The 20931-nt window shown below is 41.9% G+C and overlaps 1 protein-coding gene across 11 annotated transcripts in view; it reads right to left on the bottom strand.

Annotated features, from left to right (window-relative positions):
• The window catches only part of LPP (LIM domain containing preferred translocation partner in lipoma), a 318899-nt gene that overhangs the window by 30132 nt on the left and 267836 nt on the right, over positions 1-20931 (bottom strand). For all 11 annotated transcript variants that reach the window (XM_030954778.1, XM_030954777.1, XM_030954781.1 and 8 more), the window contains one exon: positions 13032-13201. In XM_030954778.1, the coding sequence (XP_030810638.1) occupies positions 13032-13201 (170 nt within the window). The remainder of the gene's footprint in view (positions 1-13031; positions 13202-20931) is intronic.

Genomic DNA, 20931 nt, shown 5'->3' with positions numbered 1-20931 from the left:
TTGCCATTTAATTAGCTACTTATTCTGAAATGCAAAGTGTGCCATTTAGCAAAGTTTGAAAACGCAAAAGGAACCCTTTAGTACCGTGTAAGTGCATAAGTGAACTGCCTGCTTCCAAAATTAAAGTCGCAGTTGTGAGCAAAAGGCTCTGCCCACTCAACAGCAAAGTGTGTTTCTGATAATTGGAGACTGATTTGGACAAACCTGAGGGAAGGTCCACAAGAGGAAGGAATACCTTTTCTGGGCAAATGCCAAATCATTTCAAATTGAATTCAGGCTTCCAGATTCCTCCTCTGCAAGTCTGTGTGCATATACAGGTACACATTAGCCATGGAGGGCTGCACAGAAACTCTATTACCACAGATGTTTTTAGGAGCTGGAAATATCTGGGAGGGGGAAGGTCAAGAGAAACCCTGCAGTGTAACACAAGCTTCCATACTTTGCCCAAAGAAAGCAAAAAAAACCAACCCCAAGCCCTAAACCACTGCTCCCTCACCAAAGAAAAAACTACTTGCTGTTGGTGAAACTTCACAAGTTTTTCAACAATCCATTCTGATTTTCTTTAAAACCAGTGAAGTTTATTTATATATCTCAAATGTGAAGAGCCCCATGGTGCACCCATCAATGGTTATTGGAGATGTAACATTTTCTGAAGCGACTAAACAATTACATGACTTACTACTAAGAGTTTAAGTCTCATTGTCAAGAGTGGGTTAGCAAACAAAAGGAGCCAATTCCTCAGTCATTTATGTGCTTTTGAAAAAGTTTATCTGGGTCCTGATGTTATTTTGTCTCTCACACCTTGTTTCCCCTTCCCAGACCAAAAAAATCTGCAACAAACATTAATCAAGAATAGGTATTTTGTATAAGATTTCACCTTAAAAAAATAGAAACCTAATAGACTAAAATCCAGCTGCAGGCATGGATGTCAGTGTTTTACCAGCCAGCTAGTTCAGCAAAAGGGCTGCTCTATAAATAATCCAGTATAGTGAATGCTATACATCTTTGAAGTAAAAATGGACTACTAGAATACTCTTACTTAGTTCAGGTTGAGGAGAGCAAATCAATGTGCCCTCCTTACTAGGAAAAGGCTCAAACACAGGCAAATCCTCTCTTGAACTGGGAGTGCTGCACTTCCAGCAAAAAATCCAAACTGACCTCTGCAATCTCAACATCCTGGAAGAGTAAAAGCAAATTCATTGTGTATTATTTCTGGAAAGAGAGAGATCAGATTTCCAATATTACTTCCACCCCAACAATCCAACACATGAAGACAGACAGTACAGATGTGCACAGATGTCTCTGGTGGGATGTGGACAAGGGAGCCAAGTCCTCCCTACATCCTACTGAGACAGAAAGATGGAAATGTCAAACACCTTGTGCAGTTATGCACTCGTTTATTTTAAAGACAGAAGGGATTAAATACATCTACATAAAGGAAAGAAAAAGTGTTTAAACAACAATAAAAAAAAGATTTAGTGGCATTAATAAAGAACTCCCTTAAACCAGCATGTCACCATTAAAGTAATTAATAGGGCATGCAAGACATTTCAGTGGAAAGTGAGCAGTGCTCACATTAGAGCCTTTAAAGTTTCCACATGACCTCAAGACAGACTACGGCATTCCTGTGCAAAAGTACCCTCTAAAAAAGAGATGGGGGCACTCAAGTCTATAAAAGAGTGATTTTAAAATTTAAATGATATGGTCTAAGTCTGAAATGCAAAGGTTAAGGGAATATTAGAAGGGCAATAATTCTATCTGATTAAACTTTTATCTAAAGTGACAATAAAATGTTCAAAATGAATTAAGGACTTTATTAACAGATGCAGAGGCTCTATAAAAAGAGTTTGAAATCTAAGTACCAGAGAGGAGAGGTTTTATTTTTTTTTGTCTGGATGGAGGTGATATTACTATAAAACTTTAATCTTATTGCCATGCCACAGTGAAAGTAAAACTGTCAGAGGTAATACAGCAAATCAAGACTGCTTTCTCTCCCTGCTCTGTTGCAAGGGCCTCTTTCCAGAATATAAGAATATGCATGTTCTGTGTATGGCATTGTTCCTATAGGTGACAGACACGTGGACAGGTTATGGGCTGATGATTCACCTGGGCTTCTGCTGGTTGCAACAGTCCCAAGGTGGTAAGTACAGGGAAATTATATGGACCATTTCAAATCAGTACTTAGCCAAAACTGGTGCTGTGTCACCAGGGACTCTAGAGAACATTTCAGCCTCTCCAAAACAGAATTCACTCTTTCAGGACAGTTTTAGACATTTTACTTGTTTATTAGTACCTGTATGTAGTAAGAGGATAGCAATTTCCAAGCCCTTGAACAAAGGCATTTCACTACTTTAGAATGATCAAATTTAAGCCAGCCATAAACCTGTGGAATAGGATAAAAAAACCAAGACTTTTTCTGAAAATTATTGCTAAATGCTAGATGTGATTTAGAGCATGGCTCAGCTCCATCAGGGCCTTTAGCAGCCATGATTTCGGCCATCACTAATTTTCCCTTCTGTTTTGCTGCTGCTAAATTCTGGTAACTTGGTTGCCTTGGTGATGGCTGCAGTGCCTGTGGGAGATGCACTGGAAGACATCCTGCTAAGTGGTTTGGCTTTTCTGGGAACTCTTGAGCCTTTTGCATGTTGGCAGGAATGCTGTGATGGCCACCTGTGCCTGTTCCACCACCCTCTTACCCTTCAGTGCCAGCACTGGGCACAACCTGGCCCCCAGCCTGCCCCTGTCACACCCTCCACGGGAGGACCCAGGGCTCAACCTCTCTCAGCCCCCACAAAGCCCCATCATGCTACAGCTGCCCCCATTCCCTGCTGAGGAGCCCTAAAGGCACCTTTGGGGTTTCCCACATCCTCCTTTGGCCCTGCAGCATCCACAAGAAAAGCACAGCTCCTCAGAAGAGCAATCGACTGCAAATTGCCAGGGAATCTAGGATGTCAAACAAATATTTTTCTTTTCACAACAGAACATAAATATTTGGCAGCACATTTAATTTAAAAAGTCTAGAAGTTACTCAAAGAGATTGGCGAACATTGCTATGATGTTCGTTTGCTTCCTAAAATGTGACCAGTCACAGATGGCTTGCTGTAGGAAATATTAAATAAATTTTAAAGTGTTGTCTGGCTTGAACACAGATTGCATTTACACAGATATCTTTGTTGGTGGGATGCCAAGATGGTGTATTGGTTCAAACATGACCTTAAACAAAAAACTACCTTATCAGGAGCTAATGGAATATTCATACTTAAAATCTCAATGCCTGATAACATCTGAGAATTAATTTACATTTCACCACTGTTATCTTTCCCCCCCTCTTTCTGTATTTCCGTTCACAAACAATGGAAAGTATCTGGGTTTGGTCAGCAGCAACTTTTAGGTTTTGGGCATAATAACCATTACTTTTTACATCACTGAAGCAGTTGAAAAAACTCCTACCGGAAAAAGGTTAAGTGACAGGAGAATCTGGAAGGCCACTCAGTGTTAAAGAGTCAAACAGCAAGGATGCAAATACAATGAGCTGCAGCATTAAACACATTAGTAGACTAACTGCAGCAAGAAAATAAAAATCAAAACAATACAAAGATTTTTTTCGATGGCCAGCATCTGCAGGAGTACATTCCTATAGCAACTAAAGACTATCGAATCTGTGCTCTATAACCTCACACCAAAGAGGTCACAAAGATTCTTGGTTTGTTTCTTTCCATAAAGCTCTATTTTTAACAAGAACAAAAACCTTTGAAACATAGGCATGTAACAAGAATGGCCACCAGTTTCTAACTGCCTGCACTTCCTGCACTGCCTCAGAGAACTGCGTGGCTAGTCTGCTTTGACACTTACAGCATCAGGTTGGTGTGGAAAACCTCCATGGTGCTTCTGTGTCAAATGTTTGTCAGGAAACAGCAGCCAGGGAAAAGCAGGGACAAGCTGTGCAGATTTTGTCACTCATTTTCAGCAATCCAGATGCCCCATGAGTTCCATGCTCACTGACATGCACGGTGCCATCCCTGCCTAACCCCGACAGAGGCATGGCAGAGATGGGTGCACGCTGCGGGACCTCACTGACCACAGCAACCTCTCAGCTCCTGTGAAGGCTGCTACCTACCAGTGCACAATTATCTCTTGTCCCCAGCAAATGCCACAGCGTCAGAGTTAAGCTATAATCTGGTTTTCCTTCTGCCCAAAATATCTCAGTGGATTATTTATCTCTTCCCTCAATATTGTACTTGGACCATAGCTTTGTAATCAATGCAGGTGAGATGAAACAATAGTCTTACAATTCGCTTTGTCCCAATGTGAGTACCAAACACTCTCCATACTCTAAAAATCAAGAAACTTTTTCTCCTGTCACCATTCCCATTTGTTGTACTTTCCCAACACTGGCATTAGTTTTTTTCCAACCAGAAATCTCCCAAGCCCACTGGGGTTTCTGTGTGCGTGATGGCAAGTTAAACAGTTTCCCCCACTGCAAACAAACATCACATGCACACAAATCATGTCCTGGAGTGAAGAGCAGAGGCAGACACTAGAGGGAGGATCGACTCACAGACTGAGCTTTTGCCAGAGCAAATTCCTTGGAGTGTGGCTTCACCAAGGAGACGGCTCAAGTGGCATGCTGCAAGAGCCTGCTGGGCTGCCTAGCACTCAGGCTTGCAAATCACTGTCTGGACTGAAGGAAGAGGGCATCTGGAATTGAGAGTGAGCAAGACAAGATTTTGCTGTCTTCAAGGCTGCTCAGGGAACCATCCTTGCTAAATCCAAACACACCCATTCCAGGACAGATTCAACTCTGTTACTCACAGGTAGTGCAGCATGCTTTGCCAGCAGCTCTGCAAAGGGGCACTGGTAAAAATAAGCAATACTTAATGGTTTGTTTACTTCAGTGAGTTCCAATTTTTTTTATGTCTGGACACTGCAGTGCTTTAACATCACTGCATTAGAAAGGACAAAGCTCCATAATACACAGATCTGATGGAAACACACACCTAAATTACAGGCCCCGTTTCAAATACATTACAGCCTTTTCAGAATAATTGTCTTCAGCAGTTTGAATTGACAAATAACTATGCAGGGTTACAAGCAAGCAGTAGGACTACTTGGAAAGGAAAACTGTCATGGTACCTTCCAGCCTCCTGGGTTTTCCAAGAGCCCTCACTCAGCTTTCAGATGCTCGTTCTTATTCCTGTCCAGTCTCTAAACAGCAGTGATTGGAAGAGGGGAAGAAAAGAAAGGTAGCTCCTTCACCTCAAGATCCTGGCAGGCTGACCTGCAAATAGGTAGAAAATTGGGGCATGGAAACCCTGAGCTGTAAAGTGCAGGATGTGTTTGTGGTCCTGGACACGTAATTCAAGCTCAGAACCGGAACAAGCAAGGCTAGAAAAACATCCCTAGGTCTGCCCATGCCTAGACCTTAACCATTCCTAAGAGTTGTTTGTCCTGCCTGTCTTTGAAGGCTTCCAGCAATGGAGACCCATGATCTAAACAAACTGCATTTAAACTTCTCAGGGTCAGATCTCCATCTGCAATATGGAGACAACACAGTTGCCTTTCCCATAGACTTGCTGTTTACCAAGAAGTTTTTCAGAGACAAAGACTTTCATTCACTGACACACCACAGTGAGAATTTATTACAGTGATATCTCCAGATGTTGCTTGAGCAGCAGAGGGTCAAAGCAGCAAGTAGTTCACTGAGGAGGTGGTGAAGAACAGATGAAAGAAAAGAGATGAACACTGTAAACACTGGATATAACTTGCCAATATCCATCTACACTTGACTGTAAATGAGGAAGATACTACAAAGATGTTATTTTTTCCTTATAAGCCATTTCTGCTAACTTGCAAAGGCAGCAAGCTTTGGGATACATTCCATAGGGAAAGTTCAACACACAGCTAAAATCCATTGCTAAATGACTTCGCCATCCCCTCTACTGTAGCATGATCCCTAAGTGAATCTGTAGTCAGGAACCATAAAATCCCATTAGTCCTGCAGAGAGGGAGACTATTTTCTGACAGTTGGTCAGTGGAATTCACCCTGTGAGGCAAGAAATTCACTGAATGGCAGCAGCTGGTCCTTCGCAGTATCATCTTTTCAGTCACTAAGAACTCTTCATTTCCCATGATATAGTTTTTCTAGATTATACATGTCAAATCAATGCTTAGTTCATATAATCAAAATATGAAAAATGCCTCTAATTATAAAAGCACAAGGCAGAGACAAGACTACAATTCAAATTGTTATGGCTGCCAACACATACAGGAGGAAAGATCTGGATTCTAGCAAGTCATCACAAAAATCCCAAGTAAGCCCAGGTGTGGAAGAGGACTCGTCACTTAATACGGACACATTTTTAAATGGGGGCCATGAGAAGGAATGAAAAGTGATCCATACCTAACAAAACTTTGCACCACCAAGACATCAGTGAATAGTTAATCAGCACTTCATGCCCAATCTTCCAACACAAATGTATCTATTAAAACGCTGTCCAGCACTATGGTACTTTACCAAAAATATCCCCCTTGTGACACTGTTCTCATTGGTAGCATCAAGTTGCTTTACCTCCACAATCCATAGCTGGTCTTCCTCTAAAGCAACACTCTAGTCAGCTTTCTGGAAAGTCAATTACACCAAGGTATATTGGTCTCAGAATCCATCACCCAAGGTGAGCCCAGTGCAATTCTTGGCAGGGCTCGCTCTCATGTCTTCCAAGAACACTATGAATTTTCCTTCTTACAGGCTTGATTTGCAGGCTTCTTGTCCTGTCCTTGTTGGACAGCAAGATGAATTGGCCCTGTCTTCTTTAATATGAGCCTCTGGGTCTCTACAGAGGAGTCTCTGTAAAGCATTACCTCATCATCTCATGGTACACTTTCTCCCCTTTCTTTATAATTCCAGTTTAGAAAGGAGGTTATTGACCTCTGCTGACTCCTCCACCCATCCACCCCTGCAAAGGAACCTTTTCTCTTGCCTTGTGACAAAATAAGAGGCATGACCCATCCCCTGTAACAGCTGGTAGGCCACTGAAAAAACAGATGCAGTCTTCCAGAGGGTCAGCTAAGTTCAGCTGTCCCAGTTCTGACAGAAGCTGCTTCATCGACATATTCTCTCACACGTTTTTGTACCTCCTAGACCTGGACTCCTGGAAGCTCCAGGTGCAGCTTATGTAATAGCATCCCATCCTCCTCTATCTGTGTCCTGATTGCACAAGAACATTTACCACTCAAAGTAGTAGAGTCGAGCTTATGGCCACTACTCCTCCTCCACCTTCTGTCTCTATTTTTTATATCAGCTGTTGCTGGGTGGTATCAATAGAAAGGGCTGTTACACTCTTAAGGGATTTACTAATTTTTCACTTTTACAAATGATCAGTTTATTAGATGTAAAAGATTTCCCTTGACATTATGTTTTTTTCATGGAATTACCAACTGGGCGCAGACTAGCAAAACTATCAATGCTAATAATCAGCAGCCTGCGAGCGAGCCAAAACTCTGGACCTGTTTTGTGGCTGCTGTGCCCATGGACCACTTCTATTGAGGGTAAGAAATACCCAGGGCTGAGCCTGCTGCTGCCTGGCACAGCCCAGCTCCATCTCTGTGCCACAGGAGCTGAGCCTTAATGCTTTTCGATCCGCAGGTCACAGGTTCAGCTCCCTGCTGCCGATGACTCACACAGGAGCTCCGAACTAAAACTAGCAACACCAGCTTTTTTCTAGGAGAGGATTGAAGAGCAGCATTGATCTCAATGAAATATTTCGAGGGCAGAAAAATTCCACCACGCAAAGAGTGCGTGACTTCTCTTTAGTTTATTTTATATTTTTGTTCCAGTTGTCATTTTGAATTCAAACTCTTTGGAAAGCAGGCATAATAGTCTTAATGATCCCATTGAGCAGTTTAAATTCAAATTGTGGAGCACTTGCAATACCATGCTGGCAGCACTTTCCATAAATTACTCTCAAATTCAATACGTTGCTTGACAAAAACAAGAATAAAGGGCTTTTTACTTTAAAAAGAAGAAAACTTGTATCATAAAAAAAAATCTTTAAATTATAGTTTCTCTTTTCTGGTCCAATTTAAATTGTTACATAGTTGCTAAATTAGTGCTGTAATCCCTCCTTACAAATTGCAGAATTATTTTTAAAAATAGATGTAGTTTTACTGCAGGGAACAACCTTACACTTTAAACCCTATGTGCTGCAGGAAGCTGCTCTTGCACAGCTTTCAACCAACCACACTCACGTGCACACAGGGCGAGGTTTACAATACCAGTCACATTGAAGCCAATAGCAGTCTCACCAGAGATTTCAATGAGCACAAATTGAGTTAACACTGACATTTTAGAATGATTAGCAAATTTAAGCTTTCCCAGGATGCTCCATGGCACCGGTGGCACACATTGTAACATTTCTTAAAAGCATTTCTCTTGTGTTCTGTTCTGAACTACCTTCCGCTACTGAACTACAGCCACTGATAGGCCGGGAAGTTAGAAGACTTTAGGAGGAAAAAAACCCTCAAAGATATACCTTTTTCTGCTCACAAAACAAATAACCGGGGGGGTGCTGGGGGGAGGTGGAGCACTATGATCCCAAGTTCAAAGCTGGGGAACAGAAATAACGAGGACAAGACTCCCATGCATAATTCTTCTTCCTTCAAGCACTTCCACAGCTTTCTTTACTATGAAAAGATGAACTTCACCTACAAAAAATCCTTATAAGTGATCTTTGGGGATGGGTTTAAGATACTGTCCTCAATATCTCACAGTGCTCAGCAGAAATAGGAAACATCAACCCCTGGCTCTCCACAGGGCTCTTTTGAGCATACCCACCATTTCCCCTGGTCTAGCTTGACAGAAATGAGAGTTTCTTTCTTCTCCTTCAATAAATCCTTCACCATTTCTAGCCCACCACTTCTCTGAAGTCTTTCATCTGACCCTGGCTATTTCTGCTATTTCCCCTACCCAGTCCCACCATGGTCCTCTCCCCAGGTGGGTCACATTGACTGGGACACAACAGAAGAAAGCCTGAGAGGCCAGGAGCATCAGCAAAATCTTGCTGCTTTCTGCATTAACTGCAGGAGCTCAGCCCCTCCCAGCCCTCACCTCAGAGTGCACATCTCCAGCTGCCAACCACCAGACTGTCAGGAGAGGGGAGTAAGAATGGAAGAAAATTTCCACATCCTGGAGAAAGTTATCTGGACATCAAAGAACACCCCATTCACAAAACAGCAGCATCACTCTTGCCAGACTGGTGTGTCTGGTTAACCTTGTGCTCAGTCCTTACGATAACACGGTATTTGGACAGCAGACAGCTGGCACTGCTCAACATCTTGCTCTTCAGTCTTTTATAACAACAGTTCCACTGATATTAGGCTTAGCCTTTTCCCTGCTCTCAGTCCAGTGTTAAAATCTCTTCAACTACTTAGAGGAAGCAAACCAAATGTTCTTTTGTCAGTAATTTGCCCTGTAAGGGAGGGGGGAAATATACTGATAACATAGTGCAGACACGGCATTCATCACGTGCACAGCAGTGCATTGGTTACACTGGAAACTCTATCATGGTATTTCAAATGTTAACTTGACTGTCATCATGACTGGGAAACATCTGTTTCCTATTAACACTTTAGTTTTTACAGTTGCTTTTAGTTCAGCAGAAGAGTCTTAATGGAGAAGACTGGTACTCTTTTAGAAATAACATCAATAATGAAAGAATCCTTGGATGCAGAGCAAAACCAGCAAACACATTGGCAACAGAACTCGCTGCACTCAGAAGATGTAACAGGAAATTATAGTGATGGGCTTTTGGGTGGGAGGATTTTTGTGTGAAAGAAATTAACTCTGGTACTCAAATTCCCATTAAGAAAAATAATTCTTTTCAAACAGGTGATTGATTTCCTTAGATGTTAATTCAGAATTTTGGGGAATTTCATCTTAATTGGATCACTGATAAATAAAACCAGAAACAAAAACAACAAAGAAAACCCCTTCTGCAGGCTATTTAGGCTTGGTACTGACTAACCAGTAATTAAATACAGCTCTTCACAGAAATCTTAATTATGGCTTCACTACACCACAGCTAAGAAGAGTCACACAACAAATTGAGTAGATTAGCCAATTCTAATTGTTTAAAAACATTTATTTTTATTTTTGTGCATAGTTTTTGTGTGCATAAGGCCACAAGTCACACCAGTGAATTATTAAAAAATTATCTAAGGCTTCAAGAATTTATATATCACAACTAGGCCAGTGTTACTAGGCAAGTATTTGTTTATTTTCTTTATATAAATTAAGCCTCTATGACTTGCATAAGAGGTCAAGAGTTTTTGACTTGGGAAAATAGGGATGTGTGCTGGAAATCAGTGTGAATTAGGTAGACCAGAAACAAGTTTCACTGAATTACTCACACTTACACCAGCTGAGAACCCTGTTTTCTCAGCTGGCCACTGCCATGAATTAGCTGTGCTGTTTTGGGCCAGTCACATCTGCTGCACCTTCCATGGGAATTCAGCTCCGGAGGAATTTGAGTCAAGGTACTTCAGTCCCACTGAGTTTCTACAGATCTAGGATTCCTAGTGTCCAAGCTATTTTCTGATACAGGGACTTTGGGAAACAAAAAATTCCCCACCCACCTTCAAAAACCAAACACCAAAAAACCCCCCAAAACCAATCAACCAACCAACCAACCAAAAAGAAAGGGGAAAAAACCCCAAACCAAACCAAAAATAATCTGAGGCCACTATTCAGCAGAATGTGGCTAGACAGGCTAGATTTTAAGCAGGTCATTAAGACTCAGAGTTCAGGATAACTGCATCACACATCTAAAGGCATCTAAAGACAAAAGCAGTCAGACTGTGCCTCATCAATTTAAGGGTCTCATTCATCTGCAAGAATAAGTTGCAAGCCTAGCTCAAAACCTCAGTGTACTTAAGCATTCATTATCCTGCTGAAGCCAATGCAGGCTTCATTCCACTGAAAAATCAATGAGACATATGCTCTAGGACACAAATTCCTCAGGCCTAAAGCCAGAGGATGGCAGGAGCCTAGATCCCTTGTAGATCTGGCTTTCAACACAGCACAGTCCCAAGCTTTCTGAAAGACACTGAGACATAGGCTCCCAGCACTCGTTTCTTCCACATTTAAGAGTTTAATATGTGCTTGGGTTTTTGGTTTTTTTTTTTTTCTCTTTACTGCATCAGACTACCAGCTTCCTGCTTCCCATTTTTTCATCATAGTACCAGCTGCCCAGCTACATATATGTAGCCCCATCAGCATTGCCATCCTTCCCCCTGCATGTGCAGCAGCAGATGGATCCAGACGTGTTTTGGGTTAACTCCATAACCATGTTTTTGTGGACTGCATGGATAAACATTTAAAGGCCCCTTCTGGTTATATAAAAGGAAGCTATTAAACGTTTACTCTTTCCTCTGTACTCAGAGCTGCAAAGCCCTATCACAGAACATACAAACGCAGATGCAACCAGGCAATTATCGTTCCTTTATCCCTTAAATAGATAGAAGATAAATTTGAAAGAAAATGAGGAACAGAATCCTTCTCCCTTTCCTTTTTTATCCTTTTATCTCCCAATGTAGGAAGTTTACTGAACCCTTGCCAACAATTCACTCAGGCTAATGAAGTGTATAAGTAATGGGATTAAATAATCTTAAACCATTACTACAGTGGCTAATGCAGATGTTTTCCCAAACTAAAGCAGATGAGTGGTGTAGAATGCGTGCTTGATTTAAAAAAGAAGAAAAGAAAGTATCAATCTGCAAGCAGATGAAGTCAATTCCAGCCTGAAGTCAATGAGATGTTTAATTCTAGTTACATAAAGTTGCTCCAATTATATTATGAATGCACCTTCCTGAAGTCTTCAGTGCTTTGCACGTGGTTAAACTTGCCACAAAATGAAACTTAAATTTTTTATGGTGCAATCATTTTAGTGCAAACAAAAATAGAAATTATTTAAAAGGTACATATTCCACCAAAAGACCATTTAGCTTTTAAAATCAATTTAACAAGGCCCATCTATCACTGCCATTGTAAGTAAGACATAATCCTCCCTTTTTATATTCAGTATTTCTGTAACAATCTCACTGTGAAAGCTCTGTAGAAATAGAGAGAAAAATGAAATATTGGTGGCATTTTCAGAAATATTTTAGTATTATTGCTCTAATTATCACTGGAATGACAGAAATGTCAAGAAAAACATCAATTTTTACTTTCAGAAGTAAATCCAATTATCCAGCATTTGTAAGAACTCAAAACTGGAAGCTTAAAGAAAGATCTGTCAGTGTTTTAAGAATGTTCCAGTGCTTTTCTTACTCTAAGTTACGAGGATAATCTTTATATACTGGATGCTAAGGTCAGACCAAGAAAAAGCCTCAGGCACATTATGGGATGTTTCTTTAATTTGCACCTGTGCAACTGGTTACAGCTACTTGTTATGGGAGTCTCTTAAAACGTGCAGCTCCTCAGAGCAACTGTTAATTGTTTGCTTTAAGACCTTGTTGGAGGCATGAAATGAAATTTTAGGGTAATGTAAGCTTCAAAAGACATCTAATCCAAAGACCCTCAGTTTAGTAGAAAGTCTTCCATCAAGCAAGGCAAAAGTCTTGATTTTAGAAATTTTAGCGCTGTCTTACATCCCACCTCCTTAATCTTATTGGGCACACAGTCTGTAACCATTTTGGTATCAGATTTCTCAACAGAGAAAGCTAAGAACCACACTACTGCTAAAAAATGACTGCGTAGTCTGCTCCTTACAGAGATGAGACAATCACAAAACCCAGCTCTTTTTCCTGCTGTGTCCACTTCATTTCAGAGGAAAGTCAGACCAGGAACTGTAATTCACCCAGTAAGTTGAAAAGATCAGAGTTCCTCTGAAGACCATAAAAAAACCTGTTGCTCATTGTACTGCCATGAGCAGGGTTGTGAGATTTTAACTGTAAGGCAACTCCACAGCAACGAAAGAAATAAATGTTTCCCATGTCTGTGCATTAATATCAGGGCACAAAGAGGAACAGGTACTCACAATGTAGCAGGGTTCACAGTAGGCTTTCTTCTCCACGGCATAGAAAGGCTGTCCCCTCAGCTTGCTGCTGCACTTTATGCAGGTGAAACAATCCACGTGGAAGACTTGGTCCATGGCTGTGCAACCGGTGCCCTCTCCGACAACATTCTCCCCGCAGCGGGCACAGCGCCCTGTCACCAGAGGGAAAGGACAGGAGTCAAAGCAAGGCCCTCATCCCAGCTGCACCACTCCACTCACCCGTGGCTGGTGAGGAGAACGTGGAATTCAGCCCAGAGAAAAGCAATTTGTGCTACTGCTGGCAAAGATCCAGTGCCCCTGGAAGGCACTCTGGTGCTGGTCCATATGAAAAGATCTAGAAAGGATTGACACTGGCTCCCAAGACAGCACTCATGTCAGTTGTGCTGTAAGCCAAGCAGTCATTTTAAGGATCTTCAGCTCCAGATACAAACCACTCAGCTATCTTCTAACCCAGCTCCTCAGTTAGATGGGATAAACCTGTGCCTTAAGCCTTGCTTCCACATGAAAGGATTTTGTCATAGGAGGCCTCATAAAGCTGCCTAATGGCAGCACAATTTAAAAAGTTTTTGCTTGTATAGTTTAAACCAATTCTCTCAATGGAGCCAATTACTTTTTTTTCTGTTCAAGGATTAATACAGATTAAGATATTCTGTCTATTTAAAGCACAGAAACTATTCCTAAAGAAACTGATGTGTGGATATTTTATTCTTACCATCCTTCAAGAAAGGTATATCAGAAACTGCTGGTAAAGACTCTAAGTACAGACAAGCCTTAAGAGCTCTGTCTGATTCTGAAAAGGGTCCTTAATGTCAGACACAAATGCATAACAAAAAGTCTGTAGACAGGCACTTACAAAAGGCTTGCTGCCTTGTTCAGATTGTTGCTAAAGATGCTATGTGGCAGATAGTTTTAAAGTGAAGACAAGATTTCCTTAGCTCATGGGAAAACATTTCCCTAGGGAAGACTGTGGTGCAGAGGTGATGGAAGAGGTGGGTAGAAGGCACACCTTTGCCGTTTTTCTCTGCCATTTGGGTTCTAGAAAATGGAGATAGCCCCTGAAGTTCTGATGTCCTTACGTAACAATTGATGTTGAAAATGGAAGGCATTAAGGACAAGGTCAGCCACACTACACAGGAGAACCCCACCAAAGGTAACAGAGCTACTATGATCTGAGGCATTGCCCCACTCAAAATGGTACCCTCCAGTTTAAGAATAACTGTGGTAACCCCAGCCTTGGGACCCTGCACTTCTTGAAGACTTCATGGGTGGAGTGGTGTGGTCAGTGAGCATGGGAAGGCAAGCAAGAGCTGAGGAAAGCAGACTGAGTTCAATACAGAATTATTCATAAAGGCATATAGAAATAATATGTACCTGATAATAATTACATAATCCAGTAGTGATATAATTCTCTCTCATACCTGTTCATTGGCCTTTTCATGCAAATACTGCACATCTTCTACAAGTTAGACCTGTCTTGTCATCTCAAGAGTAGGACTGCTGCCCTTCACTGTGAACTGACAATGTCCCCACACTCATGACTTCTTTCCTGCCTGTCCCACACTCCAGCAAGCTACATTCAGGGAACAAAGCATGTAAGCTACTTTTGGATCCCTCAGGATGTGGCAGGATGATATATATACACACACATTTGAGATATATTAGGAAAGCTTGGAAAAGAACCCAGATCATTACGATTTGCTACAATGGTATAACTGTAGTTGGCTTTATACAGGACAGACAGTTCCTGACTCAAACAGCTCCCAGCCTGAGCAATGTGGAAGAAGAACTCACCAGATGAATCCAGACAAGTCTGGAAATCCCCCAAATGGAATTAATAATGATGTATTTAAACTTAACTCTCCTTAGCATTTGTTCTTAGGGTTTTGATTGCCACTGTTGTGCTTTAATCACTCCACTGTAACACTTCTAGAGAGGACTCCTTTTTTATAAGCAGAAAAGGAATTCAGGTTTCCCAGCATGGTAGCGAGGCTACAGAGCGCAGGGGAAGAATGGAAAAAACCATGAGGGCTAGGAAGAAAAAAACCCAAACCCACTGGAGAGAACCACAGGATCGAGCACTGCACTGAGAAGGAGGCAGAAGACACCTCCTGTGTAGCACAGGAGAGCCCTGCTGAGCCCTGGTGTGGACAGCACAGAGCTGCTCCAGGGCCTTCTCCAAACATCTCGTGTAGCTGGGCTGTAATATGAAGAGACGTCTGGGGAGCAGTTAATATCTCTATATATAAAACATGAAATTGAAAGCCATTAGTGTATTACTTTACACAGTGTTTTTCCAGAGGGAATATTCCGCTGAAGAATTTATTTTCCCTAGTGTGCCATTCTGTGATCATCCGGTATTATTTTTATGAGGCATTTGGACATGGAATAATGTAGTGTCTATGCAAACACTTCTCAGCTTTCTTTGTTAACATCTGAGCAGAACATGTGGGAATCTTTTCTACCCCTCCTTCTCTTCTCACACTCATAATTTAGCCAGCTCTTGTGTGCTTCAGCATTTATCTTCTTCCTTGACCAAGGCATCTCTCCATTTGCAGAAGAAGCTGTCTACATGGAGACCATACTTATGGCTGCACCTATGCCAGGAGACGTGGGTCTGTTTCCTAACTCAAATATCTACTCCTGTAATCTCTGACAAGTCACTCAGTGCCTTTGTACCTCTGTCCCCTCTTTGAGCAAAGAGGCCACAGAAGTACAAAGACATAAAGACATCTTCTCTGCTCCCCCAACGTGCCCTGAGGCTACATTCCCCCATGGCTCTGAGGTATTCCCCAACTACACTGCTGGTGGTCAGATACAAACCAAAGAGTAGCACAACATGAGTCTTGGCCAACTTCTCCCCTTTAAGCTCATTTCCTGAGGCTTTCCTTCCTCTTTCTGGGTTTTTCCACAGAAGATTCCCACTGAGGCAGCAACAGACTTAACCTGTCTACATTTATGAGAAGCACAGTTTCTGCTATTAAGTACACAGACAGAAATACTCCCATAAACTCTCACACAGGAAAGTTTAAAGAAAGCTTCCCTTTTTGTAAGTTTATATGCAAATTATAACACTGTGGCCTTGAGCAAACCATGTTTACCATGAGACATGGCCACTCCAGAAAGAATCAAAACACAAGCTCTGTGCCTAGCAACTCTCCCAACTGACTCACTCACCCAAAAGGTAAAAACAAATAAGCCAAAATATTCAAATTTGGGAGCTAATAGTTGGGTGGCTGGATCCACTTAAAGGCACATGGGCAAATACACAACTGATCTGGTTTGCAGCAATGTGATCACTGGAGACTGCACCTTTCTGCAGATCTTGGTGCGATCTGGGAACTCACAAGGCTTCTGCAAAAACCTGTCTCTTCTCCCAACTCCTGCAACTCACTCAAATGTAGGTGAAAATGGCTATTAGCTTCAAGTGTTGGTGAAGGAGGAACTGACAAGCAGACAGGCACATGCACACAGGCAGTGTGATTGCACAAGCCTCATTTCCTTAGAAAACCAGAAAAACCCCACTAAAAACAATGTATCTATCATTATGTCTGATAAAAACAAAACAAAGGTCTGCTTTTCCTCTGTGCCAGTTACCAACGGCGAAGGTATTTGTGGTTGGGCTCACCACAATTAAGTGCCCACACATGTTCCCCATTTTAATATTTTCACACTGTCTCAAATAACCCAGTCCGTTGTGTGCAGAATACCCATGAGTGAACACAGAACAAGTTGCACTGCTTATTGGGAAAGAAGTAGCAAAAGGCAAAGTTTGCAAGACTCAAGAACAAACAGATTGCACAAAAAAGATTACACAAATAATCTAAGAGAAAAATAGCAGGCAGCGTATTACAGTAGAAACATGGAACAACGTGACCCATTTGCTTTCCACAAGCAGCATTTAAAAGGCAGCTTAAAGACAAAGGACAAAATTAGCACTAAACTGCATGAAGATGAGAAACTATGTCATTTCAACATTCTTCTTTGGCCCCTTCAGCCCTTTTTAGATCCTTTTTCAAGATCATTTCAGCAAAACTAGAAGGCGATATGTTGGCAGCAAGCCTGGGAGACCAGAGTCCTCTATTTTTGCATGAAAGAGGTTCATAACCTTGGCCATGCTGTGACCTTCCTTCAGCCCAGCCTGGCTGCCACATGGTGGTCTTACCTTGGGGGCGTGTACAGAAGTGCCCGCAGAGGCTTCCCTGCTCAAAATGCCACAGTTAGTGAGTGCATTACACAGAAACACTTCAGCAGCTGAAAGGATACATCAGCTGCTATACTCTATTCTGAAACCTCCTCATTTAATGTCTTCTGCTGTGTAAAAAATTTGAAATATTGTGAATCTGAAGGAAGGGGGGGAAGCGAGAAGAGGAGCTCATATTGCACACGATGCCATGTTCTAACTTCTTGTTATCTCATTACTCTTATTACATGGTTTTTGCCTATACCACCACAGATCCTGTCTGCTCAGATTATAGAATAGATCCATTCTGCTGGGTATTGGAAAAACCCAGAATTCAAAGAAGGGCTTGACTGCAGGAGTTCACAACCTAATACAAGCAGTAACAACTAGGTAGTGATAGGAAATAGAAGGAAACAATCAGACAAAACCAGTCAGCAAGGGAAGCTGTGGTCTCAGCACTCTAAATGTTTTACTGTTGACAAGGAGTCTGTAGACAGCACAGCAAAGGAAAAGGTTAAGGAAGAATTTGAAAGAGGACCCGGAGGGAGTTTAAAGGAAGTTTAATGGAATGCTTCTGAAGAAAGGACAAAGACAACACAAAAGAGAATGTAAGTGCTTGAAGGTTGAACATAGCTTCAGATGGGAAGGATGAGTTGGTAAGTCACTAGAGAATACTAGACGAAGAAGGGTGGGAATAGGTCATTACAGGTTGTGCAGGTAAAGACATGAAGCTTCTGTTTGATACGAGGCAAAAATGAAACCAGAGGAGAGATGTTTAGGAGTTGGATTCGATGATCCTTGTGGGTCCCTTCCGACTCAGGATATTCTATGACTCTATGACTAAGAGGCAAAAATTATCTGGCCCAAGTTAAAAGCCAGAGAGTTATTTCTGCAGCTAGTTGAGCATGAATAGAGAGAAATTGCATTTTTTTGAAAAGGATGTTGCAGAGATTCAAGGTCACTGGAGCTTGGATGCAGGTTTTAACTGTGAAGATGAATAGGAAACGCCATAATCTGAGTTGTTACTCAGCAAAGCTCTTCAGATTTGGCCAGAAACTGAGCACAATGTGGAGATGAGGACTTAGGCACAGGGTGTCCAACCTTATCTGGGATATGTATCACTTTTAAATGTCAGATTAAGAACATGAGCAAATGGGACAAACATCCACCACTGAAGATGGACGATGGAATAGGTGCACGTCATACTAATCCTTATGGCTGTAATATTCTGATAGCAATCACACTGGAGCTGAGGATAAAGGCAATGTAACTCCACACAGGGGGCTTGAGATGCTCCTGTTTGCACATCCAGGGACTTCAGTAGCCTTTTCTAGGCTACAGCATTATTTTTCTGTCCTACCTACTTAGACATTAAGCCATTGGCAGCACCATTGTGATGTACAGTGCCTAACACAGACAATTCAGGCAACTACAGATGCCAAGAGCAGAGAAAGCAGAGAGAAAATGCGCAAACCTCTCCACAAAACGCTTAAATTCATGAATTCAAAGCATGCATTCTATGTAGAGAAGAGATAGGGGATAATTTTCTGATAAAAGCATCAAAGCAGGGAGGTTCTGCATTTGCTGAAACATGGGGAAAAAAACGTTGACATCTCAAAAAACTCGGCATGATGAAAAAACTGTTTCTCACCTCACCATACAGTGGGAATACACCACAAGGTCATATCCTCAGTGCCTATCAATTACACAATTTTCCTTGATCAGCTAAGTGTATTCCCTGGCTCTCACTGCAGCCCTGATACACAACGCAAGAAAGAACTAAAAAAATACAGCACACTGCCTTTTCAAAACGGTACCAAGAACACTTTGAAAATAGATAAATACATTGAACAGAATATCTCACTAAAAGTTCCCCAGCAGCCTCAAGACAGCCAGTATTTCCGCTGTGTTATTTTTCTAATCATTTCTGTTTAGAGTTCGCCAGCAAATGCATTTTAGAGATCCATGACACATTCTGCTTTTGGATGGCTTTGAATCAGCTGGCAGTAAATGTGGAAAAATCATTATTCCTAATGAAGAAATATTGATGACAAAACAGCATTTCGAGGACAACGTTGACCATAAGTCAACAATGTAAAAAGACTTTCCCCTCTCTCCCTCCTCTCTCCTAGTGACTTTTATCCAAGGGTTTTCAAGCATTTCCCAAGCACATGGGATTCCTCAGGACACCTATGTCAGACAGGCAGAATTACTCCATTTTAAGGGGATGCAGGAGCAGAAATTGATTAATGGGATAACAGTGTAACAGCAGACCTTAACTTAGTATACCCTAATCGAGTTAAGTCTCAGTCAGATCTTCTGCAACTCAGAAGTACCCAACAGGTTCTGGGTTCTTTAATTCATCCAAAAGGAATAGAAGTGGGATCTCTGATCCACAAGGGAGGGTTTATGTCCTTCTACAGTGCACAGGAGGTATGTGTCTAACTGATTATGCTAGACACAGATGTGTTGATCATATTTGTCCCAGAGTGATTCTGACATTTTGGCACTCAGGGCATTGCAATAATGGTACAGAGGGAAACCCAAAGGCATTTTGTACATATTGTAGAAAACTGTATTATTTAGCTCATCTTACCCTTGCCTTCCTTACCTACACTTTTTTGCTTTTGAACTCAAGACTTTTCACTGAGTGGGAAGCCCTTGGCAATGGTTTATTGTGCCAGGATCCAAGCTTGAAGTGTCACCATTTGACAGTAGCAGGCTGTATGCATCAATTGTCTTACACAGCCTTTGGACATGAGACAGATCAATCTTAATTCCCTCTTCTTCAGCAGACGTCAGAAAACACAATCTTTCACAGTAAACACAGTTTCTTGCTGCAATGTGTGCCTGAAACACTTCATAAATTAAATCCAAGGCCAATGATTTAATTACTGTGTCCTGGTTATTCTGCTTTAACTGTGTTCCACTTGTACTCCAGATGTACAGGTCCCTGCAGTGACCTACTTGTCATTTGTACTGTACAGCACTGTGCAGTAGCTGCACTCTGGTGTTGTTTGCATCCCTTTCCTCCGACCACAATACAACTTCATATTCTCACTTTGTTTGGCTGTAAAAACCTGACACATTCTCAGTGTGCCCCAGAGGTCCCATTCCACACCACAGAGCAAACTCATTGCAACTGTGCAGGCTCACTCTGCCAACACTTTACCTTCTCAAACATTTCTTCATGCTGCTCATCACAAGATTACTGTCCCAGCTGATCTCCAGGCCTTTCCAACACCCCAGGGAAGGTAGAGGACTGTTAGGACACCCAACATGCAGGCAGGGAACTTGCAACCCACACAGGTTAAATAACCCTCCAAGGGTCACACAAGAAGTTTATGATGGAGCCAGGAACTGAAACCATATTTTCTCAATCACAGTCCAGTTTCTTTAACCACAAGGCCATCTCTGAAAAAGCTTGATGCTAAGAAGGGCCTGTGGCATAAAACCTCAATTTCAGAGGGAGCTCCCAGTACCAGTCTTAGTAAAATCCCTTCCTCAGGAGGAGGAATTCGCTCCTTGTGTGGACCATGGCATCACTCTCTGGCAGCCTGGCTGGGCCACATAGCAACTGAGCACACAGAGTTCTGTGCCTCTGCTACTGCCCTCTGTTTATTGACAGAGAAGGAAAGACTCTGCTTCCTTCAACACCTCTGTGGTGGTGATCTTTTACCCATCTACATCCCCCTCTCCTCA

The sequence above is a fragment of the Camarhynchus parvulus genome, chromosome 9 (genome assembly GCF_901933205.1).
Source record: "Camarhynchus parvulus chromosome 9, STF_HiC, whole genome shotgun sequence".
Lineage (NCBI taxonomy): Eukaryota > Metazoa > Chordata > Aves > Passeriformes > Thraupidae > Camarhynchus > Camarhynchus parvulus.
The sequence above is the reverse complement of the archived record's forward strand: the minus strand, read 5'-3'. Positions and strand labels throughout refer to the sequence as shown.